This window comes from Spermophilus citellus, assembly GCF_964194105.1.
Source record: "Spermophilus citellus genome assembly, chromosome: 12".
Lineage (NCBI taxonomy): Eukaryota > Metazoa > Chordata > Mammalia > Rodentia > Sciuridae > Spermophilus > Spermophilus citellus.
The window spans coordinates 4050098-4072717 of NC_138198.1; the positions used below are offsets into that span (position 1 = coordinate 4050098).

Here is a 22620-nt window from a genome sequence, read left to right on the forward strand (position 1 = left end):
ACACTGAGAGCCCTGTCACCAGCCCTGGCCCAGCACTCCCAAGACTCTCCCGCAAACCCCGGGCCTCGCCACCCCACCCCCACCCCTGGGCTGCGGACAGACCCAAGTCCAACATTGGTTGCTGTAACCAGAGGACCTGAGTACAACAACAGAGACCAGGAAGCATTTAATTGGGGCTCACGGTTTCAAAGGCCTCAATCCACAGAAGGCTGCCTCCATAGCTCTGGTCCTCCATCGCAGCAGGACAGGGCCACCAGGAAACAGAAAAAGAGAGAGAAAGGGATCCGCTCACCAGGGACAACATATAAACCCTGAAGGCACACCCCCAGTGAGCCTCCTCCTCCAGCCGCACCCTACCTGCCTACGGTCACCCCCCAGGTAATCCAGCTCAGGGGATTGACACAGGGATCAGGTGCCGCCTCTCACCATCGAGTCATTTCTCTCTGTTCTTTCCCTGGTCTCACAGATGAGCTTTTGGGGGACATGCAATATGGAGACCCTGACAATCCCTGTTCTCCCGTGTCCTTAGTAAGAACAACCCCTAATAATTGCTCTGTACTGATGGCCCAGGTAGTTGAAGCGCCTATCATTGGAATACCAAGTGGACCCTCTGGTGATGGTTTGGGGTACTCCCTTGTGGGTATATTCAAGTTTTCAGCTGTGGGTTCAGTGGGGGAAAAATGCCCAGGAACGCTACCCCCCCCCCCCCCCAGACCACCTGCTTGTCTTCTTAGCAATGATCTCTTCCTGGCTCCCACTTCTCTGCCTTGTCTATTCCTGCCACCTGCCAACAAGACATCAGCCTGCCTAATTCATCCTGCTGACTCTGATCTCCTCTCCCACCGCGGCCGCTGCACCAACTGTGGGATCATCCTTGGACATGACCGGCAGGCTGCTGCCCCAGGGCCTTTGTACTTATTAGACCCAGTACCTAGGACCTTCCCATACCAGCCTTCCCATGCTTCCTTCCTGGCTTCCTTCTTATGTCCTCTCCAATGTCACCTCCTCTGATCATCTTGTGCATTTAACTGATACCAGAATCCCCCTTTATTTCACCTTTTCTCCATGGTGGTATTAGTTCCTTGTGAGTATAGCAAATGACTACAGAGTAGATGGCATCAAACAAAGAAATTTATTCTCTCAACCTTCTGGAGTCCAGGAGTCTGACATCAGGGGTCAGCACGCCCTCGTTTTCTCCAAAGGCCCTAGTGGAGGCTTTCTTGACCCTTGCAGTTTTGGATAGCTACCAACATTCCTTTCCTGTGGCCCCATTGCTCTGATCTCTGCCTCCACTTTCACCTCATCCCTTCTCATCTGTGTCCGTGTCTTCTCTTCTTTTGTCTCTTATAAGACACATGATCTTTTTTTTTTCTTCTTTTAATTTCTTAAAAATTGTCCTAATGACTGTACATGACAGCAGAGTGCACGCTGACACACTGTACACAAACGGAGCACAACTTCTCCTTCCTCTGGCTGTACATGGTGCAGAGTCACACTGGTTGTGCAGTTATACATGTATACAGAGTAATAATGTCCATCTCATTCCACCATCCTCCCCCCCCCCACACCTCCTCCCCTCCTGTCACTCCCCTCTGCCCAATCCAAAGTTCCTCCATTCTTCCCTACTGCCCCTGTCCCCCATTATGGATCCACATCCACTTATCAGAGAAAACATTTGGCCTTTGGTTTTCTGGGTTTGGCTTATTTCACTTAACATGATATTCTCCAGCTCCATCCATTTACCTGCAAATACCATAATTTCATTCTTCTTTAAGGTTGCATAATATGCCATTGTGTATATATACCACATTTTCTTTATCCATTCATTTGCCGAAGGGTACCTAGGTCAGCTTCATAGCTTAGCTATTGTGAATTGAGCTGCTATAAGCATTGATGTGGCTGCATTCCTGTGGTATGCTAATTTTTAAGTCCTTTGGGTATAAACAGAGGTGTAGGATAACTGGGTCAAATGGTGGTTCCATTCCCAGTTTTCTGAGGAATCTCCATACTGCTTTCCAGAGTGGTTGCACCAATTTGTAGTCCCACCAGCAGTGTATGTGTGTGCCTTTTCCCCTACATCCTCGCCAACATTTATTGTTGCCTATATTCTTGATAATTGCCATTCTGACTAGGGTGAGATGAAATCTTAAAGTAGTTTTGATTTGCATTTCTCTAATTGCTAGTGATGTTGAACATTTTTTCGTATATTTGTTGATGGATTGTACTTCTTCAGACATATCATCTTAATTAGAACAGGAACTCTGTGTTGTTTCTTGCTCCATCCCCAGATCCTAGGGCAGGGTCTAGAGCATGCTAGATGCTTGGTAAATGTTTATTGAATGACATCTTCAGTAACTACTTTGGACACACCATTTTGTGCTCCAATGCAAGAATTTTCCTAGGATATGCATACCTCTAAGGCCGAATTACCATGTCTTTGTTCATCCTCAGCTTTTCTGAAACTATTATCCCACAAGTGACAGAGAAGGGCTCCTTTGGTTTAACAATTGACACTTTCAGACTTTTAAATTCCTGCCAGCCTGATGGGTGTAAATGCTATCTCCTTATAGTTTTAATCTGGTCCTCTGGTGCTCGGACACATGTTAAGTGACTACTAACATGCTAGCTTAATTTTTAAATTTTTTACCTATCTTGGATCAAAAACTTTGAACAATGAGTGGCATATGAATACATAAAATGAACAGACTAGGGTTGGCTGATAAACCTGCTAGAGTTTGAGGAATCTCCTTTGCTCTGGTGAGAATCCATTGGACTTTGATGCTCTATGTAAGTGGGGAGCTATCAGCCCAATGAAAGGAAGAGAGAGTAACTACTGTTTAGCAGGATATTTTAGTCAGCTTTTCATTGCTGGGACCACAAGTCCTGACAAGAACAACTTAGAGGAGGAAAGTTTATTTTGGCTCATAGACTCAGAGGTTTGGTCCATGGTGGGCTGAATCCATTGTTGTGGGTCCAAGGTGAGGCAGAGCATCGTGAGAGGAGGATAGCATCTCAGGGCACGGCCATGCAGGGAGCAGAGAGAGCTGGAGGGCCCCCCCCCCCCCCCCCCCCCCCCCCCCCGTCGGGCTGAAGAACTCGAGTTAAGTGGCTTCAGGAAATGGACTCAAACCTTGCATTAACTAGGTTGAAAACATTTTTGTTCTGACTTTTTAAATCAGTGGATAACACTGTGTGATTCTATCCCGTTGTACCCTAACACTGAAGTCCACTAGGCCTTCTGTATCCATGGACTCTACATCTTTGGATTTGCAGATCGAAAATATTTAGAATAACAATACAACAGTAAAAATAGTACACATAAAAATAGAATATAACAACTATTTGCATAGCATTTACATTGTATTAGCTACTTTAAGTCATCTCAACGTGATTTCGAAGCATAGGGAGAATGTGTGTAGGTTGTGTGCAAATATATGCCATTTTGTATGGGGAATTGACATCCTCAGATTTTAGTATCCTCAGGAGATCCTGGAATCAATGCCCCACATATTCTGAGGGAAGACTATAGATATTTATTATGGAATGGTTAAATCTAGCTAATTAACCAACGCATTACCCTCACATAGTTTTACTTTTTTGATAGCAACCGTTTTCTTTTTTACATTTTCAATAATACAATATTTTGTTATTAACTATAGTCATCTTGCTGTACAATTGGTCTCTGGAAATTTATTCTCCTTTCTCACTGTAATTATATATCCTTTATCCAACATCTCTTCATCCCTCCTCTACCCGAACACCCTCTTGTGATATCTACCGTTCTACTCTCTGCTCCCATGAGATCAATTGTTTAATTTTTTTTAAGAGAGAGAGAGAAGAGAGAGAGAGTGAGAGAGAGAGAGGATTTTTTTTAATATTTATTTTTCAGTTTTCGGTGGACACAACATCTTTTTAATTTTATGTGGTGCTGAGGATCGAACCCAGCGCCCTGCGCATGCCAGGCGAGTGCGCTACCGCTTGAGCCACATCCCCAGCCCAAGAGATCAACTGTTTAAAAATTAAGTCTATAGATTTCATGCAATCCTTATCAAAATACCAATGAAATTTACAGAAGTAAAAAAGAGCAATCCTAAAATTTGTATGGAATCACAAAAGACCCTGAATAACCAAAGCAATCTTAAGCAAAAAGAACAAAGCAGCCCACTACCTGACTTCAAATTATGCTGCAAAGTTGCACTAAGAAAGCAGAGTTTGAGCATAATACAGACACACAGACTCATGGAACAGGGTAGAAATCCCAGAAATAAATCCATGCATTCACAGCTAGTGGATTATCCATAAAGGTACCAAAAACACATGCTGGGGAAAAAGGATAGTCTATTCAAAAGTTGTCATTGGAAAATCTGGGTATCCACACGCAGAAGAATACAACTAGATGCTGTCTCTCTCAACTAAAATGGCTTAAAGACATAATTGTAAGACCCCAAACTATGAAACTTTTAGAAGAAAATAGGAGAAATGTTTCATGACATTGGTCTGGGCAAGGATATTTTGGGGTCAGAACTCAAAAGCATAGTTAACAAAAAATAAGATCTGGCAAATGGGATTATATCAAACTATTAACTAATTTTTTTAACTGAACTAAACTTCTCAGAGAGAAACCATAAGTCAAGGGTTATAATGAAAATAAGAGCTTAGGCAAACAGGAAAGAAATAGCAAAGCTGGTAAGATTGACTTCCAGTTTGGACACTTTGTAGGTGTCAATTTCAAAGTAAAAATGATAATCAGAAAAGATAAGAAATCAACTCCTCCAAATTAAAAATTGTTTTAAAAAGTGCCTCAAAGATGGAAAGATAAATTTTCTAACCATTGACATTCACAGAAATAAAAAAAGAGACTCATGTTGGCCAGTGAGCTCCACCAGTAAGTAAACGACACTCCTGCTGGCTGTCAATGCCATCAAAAGGACCAGTTCCCCAGAAGTGACGGAGTGGACCATGCTTCCATCTTGCTGGTTCTCTGACCCATGTTTCTCCCTTCTCCATCATTTCACCTCTTCATTCTGGGCACATGGCTCCGGGTCTCTCTCATCATCCTCCTTGCTGGGGAACTGTGCCTTTGGCTGCCATGTCCTCATGCCCAACACTGCTACCCAGGTCTGATGGCCACCTTTTGGGGGGACTCATCTTTTGATGTTCATGCCAGATCCTCTTGGATGTGGCTTCTGGCTAAAGACCGGCAAAGCTCTCAGAGAAGATACCAGGCTCCCAAGATGGCGTCCAGGGTTCATTTGGGGTGTGTGGAGTGAGCTTCTGGGACACATCCAGGCCACTTTACAAAAGGAATCCTCAGACCAAGCAGCGGATGATGTTGTTTTCTCCATTCATTGGGGGCCATGCCAGGTCCCAGGACCGAGTCCTGATTTAATTCCTGTGAATAGTGATGGTGATAGTGAGCTCATGTGCCGGCCCGCTGTCTGTAGGCTGTGCCACCCTCTGTCACTTAGACTGGCAGGGCCTGGTCCTCACCCTGCGAGGGCACTGGTACCTAGGCCCTGGCACTGCTCCAGGCTGCCTGGCCTTACGTGACAGCACACCCTTTACAGCCTTCATGTTTCTGGGTGTGTAGGAGTTTAGTCGAGGTGAGATGTGAATGAACAGCCCTGAACAAGCCTCATTCTCTCTTCTCCATTTCAAATGTTAGCTGTGGCTTCTCTCCTTAAAAAAAAAAAAAAAAAAAGACTCTATTTTCTGACCCCTTTCCTCTCTTATTCTATGGTTCTCTAAAGTTCCAGACAATTCTGTTGGCTGGTGCTGATGCGGAACAGTAGGGGCCAGTAAGTGTGGCTGGAAGCCCGCAGATAGGTTGGGGGGAACCATGTCATGCTGGATTTTGCTTCTTCAAGTCTGAACCTCCACTTCCTTTTGAGCTTGAGCATGAGGCTTCCATTTGTATTCATCGGTGGCTTGTGCCACCGTGATCCTTGCTTAATACGGGCTTGCTTTGTGACTATCCAGGACTATGCTTAATAATAATACCCACAATAAAATCCGATAATATCACGAATCAACATATAAACGGTATCTAGCACACCTACACCTTTTTACATGAATTCTTTGCCTGTCGCTAAAATAGGACTGCTCTATCTGTCTGTTGGGTTACACTGCAATCCAAAGCCATGGTGTGCTCGCCCGAATTCTTCCCCCCAAATACTGTTCCCTGTGTCCACGTATAGTCTGGGTCCAGGGCTGTCTTGTGGGTGAACTGCCAGTATCTGGCTGGCTCTGGGCAGATGCGCGTGGAGATGGTGGGGGTCTCTGCCCCCTTCCGGTCTACACGAGGCTTCTTTCTGGCGTGTCCTGGTTTCTCTTGCAAGGTGGGTGCAGTTCCATGTCTCCCTAGTCACTGCCACCCCTTGGGAATAACTACCAAGCTCCTTGCTGGGGGATCCATGGGCTTCTGGAGGAAGCCTCCTTGGCAATACGTGGTGGCTGTTGGCAAGAGAGAGACGGAGCGTTGATAGGCATCTGTCACTTTTCTGCAGGAGAATTCCTTTATCCCATTTGTAGCAAGGCTGTGTGTGGTGCTTGTCAAAAGACAAAATTACAACACATTTAGTCACAGATCTCATTTATTTGTGATTCATGAATTGGGGAACTCTCCTTCTAAAAACAGAGAGCTCCCACAGGGCCAAGCAGAACGGTGGGTTTTGTAAAGTGGGAACAAGGAGACAGAACAATTAAAAAAACAGCCTGATGGGTCAAGATCAGGTCACTTATTTTTTAACTTTTTTGGGGCGGTGGGAAGGTAAGGGCTAAAGCAGAGGGCATTTCTTATGACACTGGCTCCTGTTTTCTGGAGAAACCGGTCTATTTTGGGATCCGTCCGCTTCCTCCAAGTTTCCGTATGGTAATGGGGCAGTTGTCAAGAGGGACTCCGTGTTGGTGTGGTCTGGTCTGTTGGGACGCGTGCAGGAGCTCAGGGCAAACAATGGCCTTGGTCATTTAGTTTAGCACGTTGCTCCTGGTGACAGGTCCGCCGTGTCTGGAGGTCTCACATCAGGACACACTGTCCTGGTGCGGAGGCTGTCCTGCTGGTACCTGCCCTCGAACCATTGAAAGCCCTCTCAGGCCGCTCCCCCCGCCTCTGGGCACTGTTCTGGCCCACCAGCTCCCTAACTTTTATCTCTTCTTCCTCAAAAGCTGCCTTCCTGAGAATCTGCCTGAAAATCCAGTCCCGGTTCTGTGTGGGACGTGGCTTGCACGTTACGGGGACGGGCACACTGGCTGATACCTCTTTACCACCATTCCAAGAGGTTGTGCTTCCTACTATTTCCAGCGACTGCCTTTTGTGGTCTACATTGTACTCCCACTGAAAAGTCACGGAACCACTGTCTCCAAGTTCATTTGACAGCTCTCAGTTTAAATCCACTGCTCAAAGCCCATGGGCACTTCATGGGACTCCGTTGGTGCAAGATCAGGCTCTAGGCTGAGCTGAGGTCTCCTTCCAAATGCTGTTTCCCTAACAAGGTTAGAATTGATGGTTTGAAGACTCTAAAGATATTGAAGCACCACCAATTTGGACTTAAAAGTCCTTTCTTTAAAAATAGAACCTATAATTTTGTAGACAGCGGGTTCTTAAAAAAAAAAAAATGAATGCCTACCACCATAGCTGTGGGATTTCCCCAGAGATGATGATGTAGTTATTTCTGCTGAGACGGATTATGAAGCAAGAAGACACCTCCTTTTCTCTCTGACCCCCAGAAGGAGCTCTTGGTTGAGGAGCTGGGGAGCTCCCGCATCCGTCTCTAATTGTCTGTGTCTCCTTCTCTCTCAGCTTGTCACATTCTGGAATGCTGTGATGGACTGGCCCAAGACGTCATCGGCTCCATTGGCCAAGCCTTTGAACTCCGGTTTAAGCAATACCTGCAGTGTCCTTCCAAGATTCCTGCTCTCCAGGACCGGTGAGTAGTGCTGCCACGCCACTTGCTGAAACCCCTCTCTCTGTCCCCAAGCCATGCTCTGGTCACACCCAGTTCATCCCAGGGCTTCCTGGGCTCAGAAACACCTGCTCTTGCTGGGCTCGGGCACGGGAAGTCACAGATGGAAGGCAACATATGGGTGATGCTTCGAATGTGTAGAAAATATTTTCTTGAAACTATAGTGATAGTAACCAAGGTTACCAAAAAGCAACTTCATTGTGATATTTTGTTCTGTTTCTTGTGCAACCATGTGATTTTTCCATATGTCACCTCCTTAGGTCTGTGCAATCACAGATCCTAAACGTCCCATTGTCCTCGTTATTACAATTAGCCAGCATCCTGCTGCAAGGAGCACCTGCTGGCTGCCAGCTTCCTTTCTGCTTTATTGTCCTTTGTGACCTTTATTGTCCTTTGGAGTCCTTTGTCTGCTGTGTGGCCTGGGGCAAGTTCCTTGAACTCTCTGAGTCTAGGAGCTTCATCTGTAAAATAGAGAGATTGGCTTCAGTGTTCCGTGAAACAGTGACTGTCAACAGCACTTAGGAGATACTGAGCTCACTGTAAATGGTGGTCAGCATCTACTCTTGGGCTTCTTTGGGACAGAAGAATCTTCCATGCAGCATAATGCATTAAAAGCCATAATACAAGGCATATGGGTCATTCAGTATTCTGCCCTTCACCCTGTCCTGGATCGACATGCATAACGAAAATTTATAGTGGCGCATTCACAGTTTCTCCAATAGGTGCAAAACTTCACTCTGGGCTGTAGCCATAGGTCAGTGTCTGTCTTCAGTCCACTATTATGAAGGCCCACTTAATCTCCCTTTTCCTCTTGACCTCTCCGGAAAGAGACTTTTAATCTCTTTCCTTATTCCCTGGAAAATTCCCTTTAAGACCTTCATTGGGGAGCCAATGTGAAAAGCCCACCTTCTCGAGGTTGATAGAAGGTTCAGCCTGCTGCGGCCGGGACAGGTCTCTAAGGGGAGGTAAGGGGAGGAAGTCCAGTGGCTGGGTACCCTGGTCGGAGAACAAGTCAACAGACTTTTTTTTTTTTTACATGGTGGACATAGTGGTTAAAGAATCCATCAGTATATGTGTATGACCAGGATAAATCTTGAAGAAATTGGAAATGAGTGTGAGTGTTTACTTTTCACCACATGTTTTGAAAATACATAAGCAACTGTACATATAGTTTATGGATATGTACACGTGTGTAAGGAGTATCCAAAACATATCAGAATACTACACATCTGCGGCAGGGTATCTGAGGATGGGTGGGGGTGATGGGTTGGTTTGAAATGTACTTGTCAAACGTATTTTTTAAACATATTTTTGCCCTAACATTTAATAATAAAATGTTTCAATATTACACAAAGACTTTTAGAGTGAATACCCATATATCCAGCATTTAGTTTCTACCACTAACACATTATTAACATATCTACCATCCAAGTGGGATCAATTCCCTCCCTCCCTCTCTTCCTTTCCTCTCCCTCCTTTCCTTTCTATTTTCTTTTCTTTATTTATGTATTTATTTTATTTCTTGAGTTCCTAGGGGAAATTTTAGTCCCCTCCCCCCCAAAAGAAAGGTAGCATAAAACATAGCTGAATGGTTTAACATTTGATTAATCTCAGTGGTGGATGCCTAGGTGTCTTTAAGAATGATTATTAAGGCTTTCTGTATTTTTTAAAATGTTCTGTATTTGTAAAAGTCAGATCAAACGATTTATACAAACCTGGGTAGAGAAGAGTTAATTTAACTGTTCTGCTTCTCTGGCAACAGGTTGAAGGTATGAAGTCCTGAGTATGTGATTAAGCATCCTATTTAAGTCTGAAGGTCTTGGGGAGGAAAGAAAAAGAAGTAGACAGAATCTTAACCTTTGAGAGAAACTTCAGATGTAAATATCGATGAAATTTCCATAACAGAACATCTCAGGGGCCTTTGCTATAGCTTGGTGCTGCGGAGGCTGGTCCTGCTGAGCATCTCACCTTCAAGGCCGGTGCTCAGTGCGTTCACTGCCCAGGCTCCAGGAGGGCGGATCAAGTAGAGCCCCTGGGACCACCTGGGACCAGCTCCACCTGCTGCTGGATCAGCCTGGCTCTGTGAGACAAGCGTGCTGCCTCCACCTGCCCTGTCCTCTGGAGACCTACACTGTGGAGGACACTGCAGGCCTTCTTCCTGTGGTGCCAGGGTCCTAGAGGTTAGCATGGCAGGCGCTTCTGTTTGGGGGAGTTCTCTTTGGCTCCTCCTCCTCCTCCTCATCCCCCCATCCCCTCCCCCCCTCTTCCCCCCTTCTTCTCACTTCTTTCCAAATAGGGAAGTATTTGCTAGAAGCGGGAGGATTTGGTACATGGTGTCCCACATTGCAGGGGTGGAGATGGGCGGGTGAGGGTCTCCCAGGCTGCGCAGGATCCCCCTCCCCTTCTCTCCCTGCTGGTGGGAGGAGTCACTTATTCCTGTGTCTTTTTTGCTCATTGTGTCCATTTATTGTGACCTGGACCCGTCACCCTTCTTTAACTGAAAGTAAAGACAAGGACCTTTAAACGAGCGGTGGCTTGGGCTGTGGTCTGTGCTCCACCCCACGCCAGAGAAGACCACGACTGCAGTGCAGCTAGCGCTCCGCAGACCACGGTTGTGCTTTAGAAATGGGCATCTCCTGGTTTCAGAGATTCCAGTTCCTCCTCACTGGGCCCCATCACGTGGGGGCTCAAAGCTCTCGCCCAGAGGCAAAGAGAGAGACCAGGAGCAAGAGAAAGGAGGGACAGGGGACAAGGTACAGCCTTCAGGTGCCATTGGAGGACCCAGCTCCTTCAAGTCGGCCCCACCCCCTAAGTTCTCACCACGTGTCAGGGGACCATTAAACCATGAATCCATCCATGGATCAATCCATTAATGAGATTTGAGCTACCCTGGTGCAAGTGAAGTGGTCTCCATGGGGATTTCCGTTTTCATTTTACTGATGACTAATGACGTCAAACCTCTGTTCATGCATGTATTGGTCATATGTATGTCTTCTTTGGAGAAAGTTCTGCTCAAATCTTTAGTCCATTTTTTAAGGTCAGGATACTTATCTTTTTATTGTTGAATTGTGGGAGTTCTTTATATATTCTGGATATAGGCTTTAAAAAAAAAAAGATCTATGATTACCAGATATTTTCTCTAGTTTTGTGGGTTGTGTTTCTTTCAAGATGTCTTGTAATTTTCAGCATATAAATAGTGTACTTGTTTTAGTAATTTTCCCTTAAATAATTTATTCCTTTTGATGCTATAGTAAGTGGAATTCTTCATTAATTTTATTTTTGTTTATTTCCCATTTTTAATGTATAACATACACTTGATTTTTGTACATTTATCTTGTATCTATCAACCTTGCTCAACTCATTTATTACTGCTAATAACTTTCTTATGGATACCTTGGGATTTTCTATTGAGAAGATAAAGTCATCTGCAAAGAGAGGTAGCTAGCTTGCTTGCTTGCTTGCTTGCTTGCTTGCTTCCTTCCTTCCTTCCTAATGTAAGTGCCTCTTATTTCTTTTTCTTATCTTTCTTCTCTGGCTAGAATCTTCAATACAATGAATAGAGCAGGCAAGAGGGGACATTCTTGTAATTCTCCTGCTCTAAGGGAAAGTAGTTAGTCTTTCATCATTTAGTTGTGACGTGAGCTGTGGTCTTTTCATAGATGTGTTTAATGGAAATGACTTTCAATTCCAAGTGTTTTATTATTATTTTAGTGTTTTATTATGCAAATGTGTTGGATATTTTCTTTTTTTCTGTGATATTAATACTATCTGGTATTTATTTTTTATTCTATTGATATGGTATATTACAGCCGCTGACTTTTTTTTTAATGTTGATCCAAACTTGTATTCTTGAGATAAATCCCATTTTGTCATGGTGTATAATTCTTTTTACATGTTGTTGAATTTGGCTTATTAGGAATAATTTAGTATTTTTCATCCATATTCATAAGGGATATTGATATAGATATTTTTTCTTGTGATGTCTTTGTCTAGTTTTGGAATCAGGGGTACTATTGACCTCATAGATTGAGTTTGGAGATGTTGCCTCCTTGCTTATTTTTAACAAGAGTTTTTGAAGAACTGCTGTTAATTTTACTTTAAATGTTTATTGGAATTCATCAGGAAGCAATATGTTCCCAGGCTTTTCTTGGAGGGTAAACTTTTTGATACAAATTCAATCTTGTTATTTATTACTTATTCAGAGTTTCTATTTCTTCTTGAGTCAGTTTTAATAGTTTGCAATTTTCTATCTGCAAAATTGTTGGCATCAATTATTCATCATTTCTCGTGTAATCCTTTTTGTTTCTGTATGGTTGATAGTATTATCTTCTCTTTCATTTCTGATTTTTACAATTTGATTTTATAATTTTTATAATGTATAATTTTTCCTTGGGCAGTCTATCTAGATCTTTGACAGTTTTGCTGATCTTTCCAACTCTTGGTTTCATTAATTTTCTTGGTTGTTTTTCTGTTGTTCATTTCCTTTATTTCTATTTTAATGGTATCTTCTTCCTCTTGATTGCTTTGGGGTTAGTTTGCTCTTTCTTTTCTGGTTCTTGAGGTAGAAGGTCAGTTATTAATTTGAGATCTTTATCTTTAGGTTTTTTATTGTATAGGTATTTCCCTATGAGCAGTTATTTTATTTTCTTCTATAACTTTTGGAGAGTTGTTTTTATTTTCATTCATTTCAAAAAAATTTCTAATTTTTCTTGTGATCTCTTTTTTGATCTATGTTTATTTAGAAATAAGTTAATTTCTACATTTTGTGAATCCTGCAATATTCCTATTATTTTCATTTTGATTTCAACATTCTTTGAAAACATACTTTTCAGGATTTTAGTCCTTTAAATTTTTTGAGGGTCATTTAATAGCTTAACATATATATGGTTTCTCCTGGAGAACATTTCATATGTACTTGAGGAAAAACTTTTATTTCTCTATTGTTAGGCAGAGTATTTTTGTAAATGTCTCTTTGCTCCAATTGGTTTATTATATTGGTCAAAGTTCTATTTCTTAATATTCTTTCTATTTGTTCCATCTATTATTGAAAGTGGCATATTAGTGTCTTCAAGTATTATTGTTGAATTGTCTATTTCTCCCTTTGTTTTTTCCTAAAATGTCTTTGTCTGTCATAGAAAATATATATTCAAATCATATTTTAATCAATTCTGCCAATTTCTGACTTTTTGTTGGAATGTTTAATGCATTTATATTGAATGCAATTACTGAAGATTTAGGATTTTCCTCTGCCATTGACCTCTCTTTTTTCAAATGTCTTCATTTTCTTCATTATTATGTCTTCAAATGTTTTTTTCCTCTGCCCTCCTCAGTCTTGCTCTCCTTTGGGGATTTCATTTTGTGTACATTGATATCCTTAATGGAGTCCTATAGGTGTCTGAGGATCTGTTCATTTTCCTTAATCATTATTTTCTTTCTTCGCTGTAGACTAATTAATCTCAGTTGACCTATATTTAAGTCCTGTCCTTCGTTCTTCTGCCTGCTCAAACCTGCTGTTAATACCCTTGAATGATTTTTTTTAAAAAAATTCAGTTATTAGAATTTTCAACTGTAGAATGTGTTTTATTTTTATTCTTTTTGTATTTATATCAATATTCCTTATCTCACAAGGCATCATTCTCCTGTTTAGTTTTTATACTTGGCTCTTTAATTCTTTCACCACATTTAAGGTAGTTAATTTATGGTCTGTTTACTTAGTCCAAAGTCTGAGTTTCCTTGGGACCATTTCCATGTATTTATTTTTTCCTATACACAAGCTATTGTGTCATGTTTCTTCATATGCCAGATAATTTTTATTAAAAATGGAAATTTAAATGATATAATGTGGAAAATGAAAACCATATTTCTCCCCTTTTCAGAGTGGTCGTTGTTGTTTGTGATTGTTTGTTTCAGTGACTTTTCTCTACCCAATATGTGAAGTCTATATTCTTTGTCATATATGTCCACCCATGGTTGTGCTTGGCTAGCTATGTTGCTTTGCTAATGCTTGAAGACATGTTTCCTTAAATGTCTGGAACCACTAAGTCTCCCAGTCTCTACTGATGGGGCTGTGTGTGTGTATATTGGGGCATTCCTTCAACCTTCAGCCAGGCAGTTGACAACTTTACCTTAACCTTCACTTTCTGCTCATACAGACAGTCAAGGTCAGCCAGGGGTGAGAGCTTAGGGCTTCTTACCTTGGTCTTGTACAGGCACATGACCCTAGGCATACACAAGCATGTGGCTTTCTAAATTCCCAGAAATATGTTGCCAGCTTTTCCTTTCAAGGTTTTTGATTAATCTACTGTTCAACCCAAATGTCACCCACTGCCTCAGTAAGCCACAATGTTAAACAATCACCTCTAATTGTTTTTGACAAGTGCCCTGGGGATGAGATCCTTTGTCTCTTTGGGTGAGCTCCAAATTAGGTCAAATAAAGACAGCTTTAGCAAATGCAAAGAAATGATCACGTTTTAGAAGATGAAAATGCTAATTACTCTGATTTGATCATTGCATATTATATAAATGTATTGAATTGCCACACTGTGCCCCATAAGTATACATGATTATTATGAATTAATTAAAAATAAATGTAGAGAAGGACAGCTTTGGGAGTTGGGTCTTTCAAGGATCAATCAGGTCAAATAATGTCAGTTTCTGGGAATGGGGCTTTGAAGGAGTCTCGCTACTTTTTTGCCCTTCCATGACTGCCCGGGTGTTGGTTTTCACTGTGATTAGGGACACTTGGTTTCCCAGGCTACCACAGAGATGGAAATAGGGCAATTTAAAAATGCCACAAAGATACTGTTTTTACAAGTTTTAACAAATAAATACTCCCTGGGATGCTGCAAGTTTCTTGAGCTGCTGGTTAATTTCCAGAGTTTGGGAAAAGTAATTTCTGATCAAAGTTTATCTCTGGACAGTTTTATTGTTGCTTCTATGGAAGAGATAATTTTTAAAGGTCTTTAATCTGCCATTTTCTCTGAGGTCTCTTAATCTTCATTGTTTTTTAGCTGATTTCAATTCTATATAAATTTCATGACATATTGAAATGTGTGCTTGTACCTTGAAAACATGGTTATCTTTACTTATAAATTATTTCTTTCTCAATTAAAATGAACAAAAAGGACTGTGTCAAATATGATTGGAATTTTCCAATGGGTATAAGTCTGAATAAAGCAGACATTTTGATCAAATTATCATCTGATTTTTTTTTTATGTATACCCAAGATATAGATGGCTAAGAAGGCAGTGACTGAATTCTCTGTTCTTGGCAATAGATTCTTTATAAGTTCATTTTACATTACTATAACAAAATACCTGAAGCTCGGTATCTCGGTAAAGAAAAGAGGTTTATTCATCACAGTTTTGGGGTAGAAGGGCATAGTACTATCATATTCTCAGCTCTCTAAGGGCCATCGTGGATGTACCACATCATGGTGGGAGCACATGGGAGGAAGGAGATCACTTCTTGAAACAGGAAAACAGAGAAAAGGACCTAGATCCTACAATTCCTTCTGAGGGCACACTCTCAATTGTCTATGACCCTCTCACTAGGCTATGCCTCTTAAAGGTCCTACCACCTCCTGCTGACGGAGGACCGAGCCTCTAACACATCAACCTTTTTGAGGGAGGGGCATCTCCAAACCAAGCAGGTGCTTACGTTAGATCTGTTGGGTTTGCCTATAAGCTCCACTTTGGTGAAAGTCTTGAAAATCTTTTAACAGGATGCAGAGTCTAGATGAACCCTGGACAGAAGAGGAGGGGGAGGGCCCAGACCACCCCTATTACAACAGCATTCCCAGCAAGGTGCCCCCTCCAGGAGGTTTCCTTGATGCTCGACTGAAAAACAGACCCCATGCCCCTGACTCGGCCCAGGTAAGTCTTGCATTTTCTCCTGGGTTGGAGGCTCACCGAACTTGATTGCCTTTTATTCTCATCCATTTTTTTTTTTTCAGGCGATATTCCAATTAACCTTTGACACAATCACTCATACTTTCTTTTGCTGGGTTCCACCAAGTGTACAAATGGGAGAGACTTTTTGTTTAACATCACGCTGTGTTAGCCAGGTGCCTTAGAATCATATTGTGGTTCCTGAGATTTGCATCTGGGGAGTCCTCTCTATTGTAGGACCAACCCCTTCATGCTGTGATTGATCTTCATGAGGGGAAGATAGAATTTGGAACCTTTAAAAGGTGTGTGATATTGGGGGTTCTCTGAAAAGAGAGTGGACAGAGAACCTTAAAGTATGGGAATCTTCTGCATTTTTCTCTTTCCCTCATTCCCCCTCCAACTCAAAATTTTTCTTTAAATCTAAATTGCTTTCTAGAATTATATCTCTATCTTTTTGTAGGAATTTTTTTCTTTTCTTTTTTCCCCCCAGAATTGATATAGAACCTAGAGCCTCATGCATACCAAGCCCATGTTCTACCCCTGAGCCCCCAGCCATGGACATTTTTTTTTTTACCATGACCTACTTATGTGAATGATAATGGCCTTAAAATGGCAAAATAACACCGATGTCAAAGGTCTAACACCGAGAGGGAAGCTTCTGGTTTTCAGGAAGTGTATTTCCCTTAACATAAATGACTCTGAATGCTAGGCATTGGATGGGAAGTGGAATATGGCACATGGATACTCTCTTTAATTAAAATCCATCTTAGAATATGTGCAGTGACGCAGCCACATGGGCCAGAGCTGACTTTACAGTCACGTTTGGGGAGGGACTGTGAGGTCATGGAAACAAGGAGGCTGTGTGTGTGATCTGACAGGGTGCAGCCTTTTGCTCACACCCACACGAATTTATTTATCAAATTTTAACACAGACTCGGAGGCATCAAAGGAAAGTTGGACGTAACAGAGAAAGCCAAGACCCCCTCAAGGTCCCGCCCACTGCACTGTGGCTTTCCAAGATGGGGGAGGGGTAGAGGGTAAAGCTTTCTTTCTCTATATTTACATGTGTCTATAGTTTGCAGGAAAAGAGCAAACTTATTACCAGGGAAGACACTTGGGAGACACATTTGGCGAAGACTGGCAGCAGACACCTTCCAGGCAAGGTGAGAGGCAAGGTGAGGCCGGGAGAAACACAACATGCACCAGTGGGCTGTGGTCCCTGTGGAGTGGCACAGACCAGACACAGCGCCGACCTGCTTTCAGAAGACATGTCCAGGTCTTAGCCAATCTAACAACACACTTATGTCACATACTAAAAATAACTTAAATGTGGCTATCTAACTATATCTAATGTAGATGCAACTATCTATAATCCAGACATCCTCTAAGAATAATTTGGATGTATCCAGATAGAATTATAATCATTTACATACAACTTGCTAAGAACTTGCTAGCTGCTCACAGTTATTAATATAAATACTTCCATTCCAACATCTGTCTTCCATCCATCTATTCATCCCTCCGTCAATCTGTCCATTTATCCTTGAAGTCTTTTAATTTTAAACCTTTTCCCTTCTCAAAAATGTTCTTATCTCTTCCAATGGTTCTGTGGTCCTGCTACAAAGTCTAAATGAGGTGGATCCAACTCACCCCACTAGGAATGTAAATTTAATGTTAAGATTTACCCCGTGGTTATAACCATTTGTGCCAAGAACCAAGTGACAATTTTTCAAATTTTCCTCATACAAAAGAATTTCATGTCTTCTCTACCCCAGTGAAAGGGAGAGCTGTAGGGTTGACCCCCTCAACAAAGCATAAGGCCAAGCTAAAGCCACCATGTGGCTCTGCCTTGAAGTAAGTTGGAAATAATCAAAGATATGATTTTGTCAAGGTGCTTTTTCACCATGAGCCATTCACCTCTGTTCTATTTATGTTTAAAATGTATTATGTAACGTATGCATGGAGAGAGATAATTGTCAGAGGCTAAAATAGATGTGTTCTTTCTTCTAGATATTTACTTTATTATGAAATAAATCAGGTTTATTGTAAAATAAGTCTTTTTTTTTTTTGTATATTTAAGTTATTCCAGCAGGTTCAAGATCAGAGAACGTAGCTGGCCCACCAGGGCAAAATGAATCTGAAACAAGTTCCCCGTCTGGAACTTGAGACTCATAAGTCTCAAGCCCTTATTGAAAAATAATAAGTATGTTTTCCCATAAAACAGATTGTTCATTTTCTAGTAGCTCTTCCTCCTAAGTGAGTGTGGACTCAGGGACCATCGTGGTGGGTGTCCATCTGTCCCCGTTCAGCATCTGCTGTCATCTGCAGTGGGAAAGGAGTGTCAGCAAGGTCATTCATGGGCTTTTGATTTCCTTTTTGAAATGAGCTTGTGGAGATTTGTTCACAATATACTCAAAGGTGTACACTTAAATAGCACTTCTTAACCTGGGGCAGGTGATCCAGAAATAGCCTCTTAAACATAGAAATAGTGTGTGGGATTCAGAGAGTAGAATCGCAGCTCGTGGTTTTGCAGGTGAAGCCTCCCAGGGAAGCAATATCAGCATGCCGACTCCCCCTCACACGTGCTGGCTGGGAGATGGCTGTGTGCTGGCCAACACCTAGCCATAGGCTCTTGGCAAGGTTTTTAAAAAGTCCTGAACTGACTCTTGCCAGTTACACGGAACCATCTTCAACATATCACTGGCCCCAGGGTATGAAGATACCCTCTTTCCAGAAAGGAGAGCACCCCAGGGCATTCTCTTGGGTTGTTTAGCTGCGTTGGAGGCAGGGCGACACAGGAATAGCAATCCAAACAGGCAGTCGTGGGCAACATCTCTTATGCCACCTCTGGGTGATGGAAGAGCTGGACTCTGGGCTCCCTCAGCCTCAGCACCCCTTTGACCAGCTGAGAGGTCCAATTGAGGAGCATCACTGCCGCGTAAGAGGGGCCTCCCCCATCACGCACCCACCCTGGCTCCCTTATAGATCCGGGTCAGCAGGGGTAGCTCTGTGTTGTAAGGAAACTGTCTCAGTTCTGAGGAGGCACTTCATAATTTATAAAGCATTCGAGGACACTTAAATAAAGAGTGGTTAAACCAAGCTCGATGGTCCTCCTGCTCAGTGATTTCATCCCAGAGTGTTGTAAAGGAGAGAAGGAAGCAGGGCATCTTCTGGCTGCGGGGCTTGCAGGACCCTGGGGACAGTGTGGCCCAGAACCTTTGGTGAGACCCCTAACCAATACGGTACCCCACTAAGGTTAGCTGGAAGATCCCATTTGACAGAGAAGCATCCTAGCCAGGATACAGCCAGGATGGCAGACTTAGAAGAGGAGAATTTAGCTGATGGGGATCTTCAGGAAGAATCTTCTTGTTGGTAGGCTTAAGGAACCCTTCTGTGGAATGGCGGGTGGTTTCACTATAGAGGCATGAATAGGGTCGCCATGCTCAGAGAAAGAGGGACGTGTTTTCTTGTTGCAGGGTCCCTGGACATCTACACTATGCCAGAAGGGAAATCACATGCGGCCCCCATGGGAGAAGTACCCACCTATGTCAACACCCAGCACATCCCACCGCAGGCCTGGCCAGCCGTGGCCAACAGTGCAGAGAGCAGCCCACGGAAAGACCTCTTTGACATGAGTAGGTTTCCGTTTGTCTCTTCCTTTCTTCTCTTTTGAAGTTACCCTTTACACTGACTTTTATTTGCTCTCTGTGCAATGACTGGATTTCCTGCTAGCAGGGTTTTGATTAATGGTGGTGATTAGCTGCACTTTTCTGGGCTACGATTGGGCTCATTTATGGCTTAGGAACTTATATAACCCTCTCTACAGTCAAGAGGCAAAGCCAGTTTCCCTCTCTTTCTGGAAAAGACTTTCCTTCTTGAAGACCTAAAAGTGTATTGAGATAAACAATGTGCACAAATAAAAGTGCTCATTGATCTACACACTTAAATATTAATTGCCTATTAAATGCCAACTGTTGTATTAGTTGTCAAAGATGCAAAGATGAAATGGGCCGTACCCACAGAGTCAGTCTACCAGGCAGGACCGACGATAAACAAGAAATCACAGAGCACCTCTCTCTCTTACATGTATTTTCTTTCTCTCCCTCCCTTTTTTTCTCTCTCTCTTTCTCATTGTTTCTCTCAGTTTTCTTTTCATCTCCTCTCTCTTTTCTCCTACCTACTTCCAAAAATTTATTGAGTTCTTCCCAGATGTCAAATACTTTTCTATTTAGTGGGAGATACACAGAGAGCCAAATAGATGGTCTCCACTCAATGGGTTTTAAACAAATAACTGTGTATCACCAGATGGTAAGAAGTGCTCACAAGTTCTGAACCGCAAAATAAGAGGGGGATGAGTGGTGATCAGAGGTGGCCATGTGGTGGCATGTGAACCGTGGGATTTCTGTTTGTCATATAGATCTGGGAGGTAGACAATATTATTACTAACATCATCCCTATGTTATAGAGGAGGAGATGGAGAATCCTAGAGGCTAAGAACCTCACCATGTGTAAAAGGCTCTGCTGGTCTAGTTCTTGCTACTCCAGGTTCTGATGTGGGTGAGGCTGGGGTAACATGCCTTGAGAATCAGGTCACTTTCTATTCCTCAGCCAATCTGGCTGCCTAGACTCATTGGACTCCCATTTTGACTCTCATTTTGTCAAAAATCACCTCAGCTAGAAGAACACTTGAATCTTAATGCTGAGAGGAACCTTAGATCCCTTCATGAGAAAACAGCCCAAATAATGTAGAACCAGATTCCTAAACTGGAGAGCAGAGTGGTGGCCCTCCCACCTCTGCTTCGGTTGTTGTAGTATATCCCAAAGGTAGTTTTGCCATTGTATTTTTGGGCAGGCCATTTTTACTGTTTAACGTAGTCCATTTCCCAGTGACTCCTGGCCCCAGAGCCTGGGGAGAGCTGGGTTAGTTGGGCTTTGAGGAAAATGGGAACCAGAGCTATTCTTTTTCCACCAATTAATTTCTAATTTCCCATCAATTAATTTCTATATCAGCTCCAGAAACCAGAGAAGGGGAAACAGATGGTAGAAAGGGTCTTAGAGAGGCTCATGTCTATTAAAAAGTAATTAAAAATACAAGCCAGCACTGTGTTGTTTATCTTGAAGCACTAGTGCTGAATAATACTCGTGGTGGTGATGATGGTAATGATGGTGATGGTGATGATGATGGTGGTGATGAAGATTATAGAAATGGTAGTGATGGTAATGATGGCGATAGTGATGGTGGCAATGATGGTGATGTGAGTGATGATGGTGATAGTCATGATGATGATGATGGAAATGGTTGTGATGGTGACGGTGGTGGGATGAAGATTATGAAAACAGCAGTAATGGTAATGATGGTGATAGTGATGGTGGCATTGATGGTGATGGTGGTGGTATGGTGATGATGAAGATGATAATAATGGTGATGGTGATGGTGGATGATGGTGGTAGTGATTAAGATGATGTTGGAAATGGTAGTGATGGTGATGATGGTGTTGGTGATGAAGATTATGATGTCAATGGTGTTGATGTTGATGGTGGTGATGGTGGTGGTAATGGTGATGATGGTGATAATGAAGATGATAATAATGGTGATGGTGATGGTGATGATGGTGGTAGTGATTAAGATGATGTTGGAAATGGTAGTGATGGTGATGATGGTGTTGGTGATGAAGATTATGATGTCAATGGTGTTGATGTTGATGGTGGTGATGGTGGTGGAAATGTGATGATGGTGATAATGAAGATGATAATAATGGTGATGGTGATGGTGGATGATGGTGGTAATGATTAAGATGATGATGGAAATGGTAGTGATGGTGATGATGGTGTTGGTGATGAAGATTATGATGTCAATGGTGTTGATGTTGATGGTGGTGATGGTGGTGGAAATGGTGATGATGGTGATAATGAAGATGATAATAATGGTGATGGTGATGGTGATGATGGTGGTAGTGATTAAGATGATGTTGGAAATGGTAGTGATGGTGATGATGGTGTTGGTGATGAAGATTATGATGTCAATGGTGTTGATGGTGATGGTGGTGATGGTGGTGGTGATGAAGAAGATGATGGTGGTGGTGGTGAAGATTATGGAAACAGTAGTGATGGTAATGATGGTGATAGTGATGGTGGCAATGATGGTGATGGTGGTGGTAATGGTGATGATGGTGATTATGAAGATGGTAATGATGGTGATGGTGATGATGATGGTGGTGATGAAGATTATGGAAATGGTAGTGATGGTAATGATGGCGATAGTGATGGTGGCAATGATGGTGATGGTGGTGGTAATGGTGATGATGGTGATAATGAAGATGATAATAATGGTGATGGTGATGGTGATGATGGTGGTAGTGATTAAGATGATGTTGGAAATGGTAGTGATGGTGATGATGGTGTTGGTGATGAAGATTATGATGTCAATGGTGTTGATGTTGATGGTGGTGATGGTGGTGGTAATGGTGATGATGGTGATAATGAAGATGATAATAATGGTGATGGTGATGGTGATGATGGTGGTAGTGATTAAGATGATGTTGGAAATGGTAGTGATGGTGATGATGGTGTTGGTGATGAAGATTATGATGTCAATGGTGTTGATGTTGATGGTGGTGATGGTGGTGGTGATGAAGAAGATGATGGTGGTGGTGGTGAAGATTATGGAAACAGTAGTGATGGTAATGATGGCGATAGTGATGGTGGCAATGATGGTGATGGTGGTGGTAATGGTGATGATGGTGATTATGAAGATGGTAATGATGGTGAT

General features: G+C 42.4%; 1 protein-coding gene across 2 annotated transcripts in view; it reads left to right on the forward strand.

Moving 5' to 3' along the window:
* SHC3 (SHC adaptor protein 3) overlaps window positions 1-22620 on the forward strand; it is a 176425-nt gene that overhangs the window by 112857 nt on the left and 40948 nt on the right. The window contains exons 7-10 of one of the 2 annotated variants that reach the window (XM_081263309.1): window positions 7799-7925; window positions 15686-15836; window positions 16927-17026; window positions 19328-19486. In XM_081263309.1, the coding sequence (XP_081119435.1) occupies window positions 7799-7925; window positions 15686-15836; window positions 16927-17026; window positions 19328-19486 (537 nt within the window). The remainder of the gene's footprint in view (window positions 1-7798; window positions 7926-15685; window positions 15837-16926; window positions 17027-19327; window positions 19487-22620) is intronic. The other variant, XM_081263310.1, reaches the window with a different exon arrangement.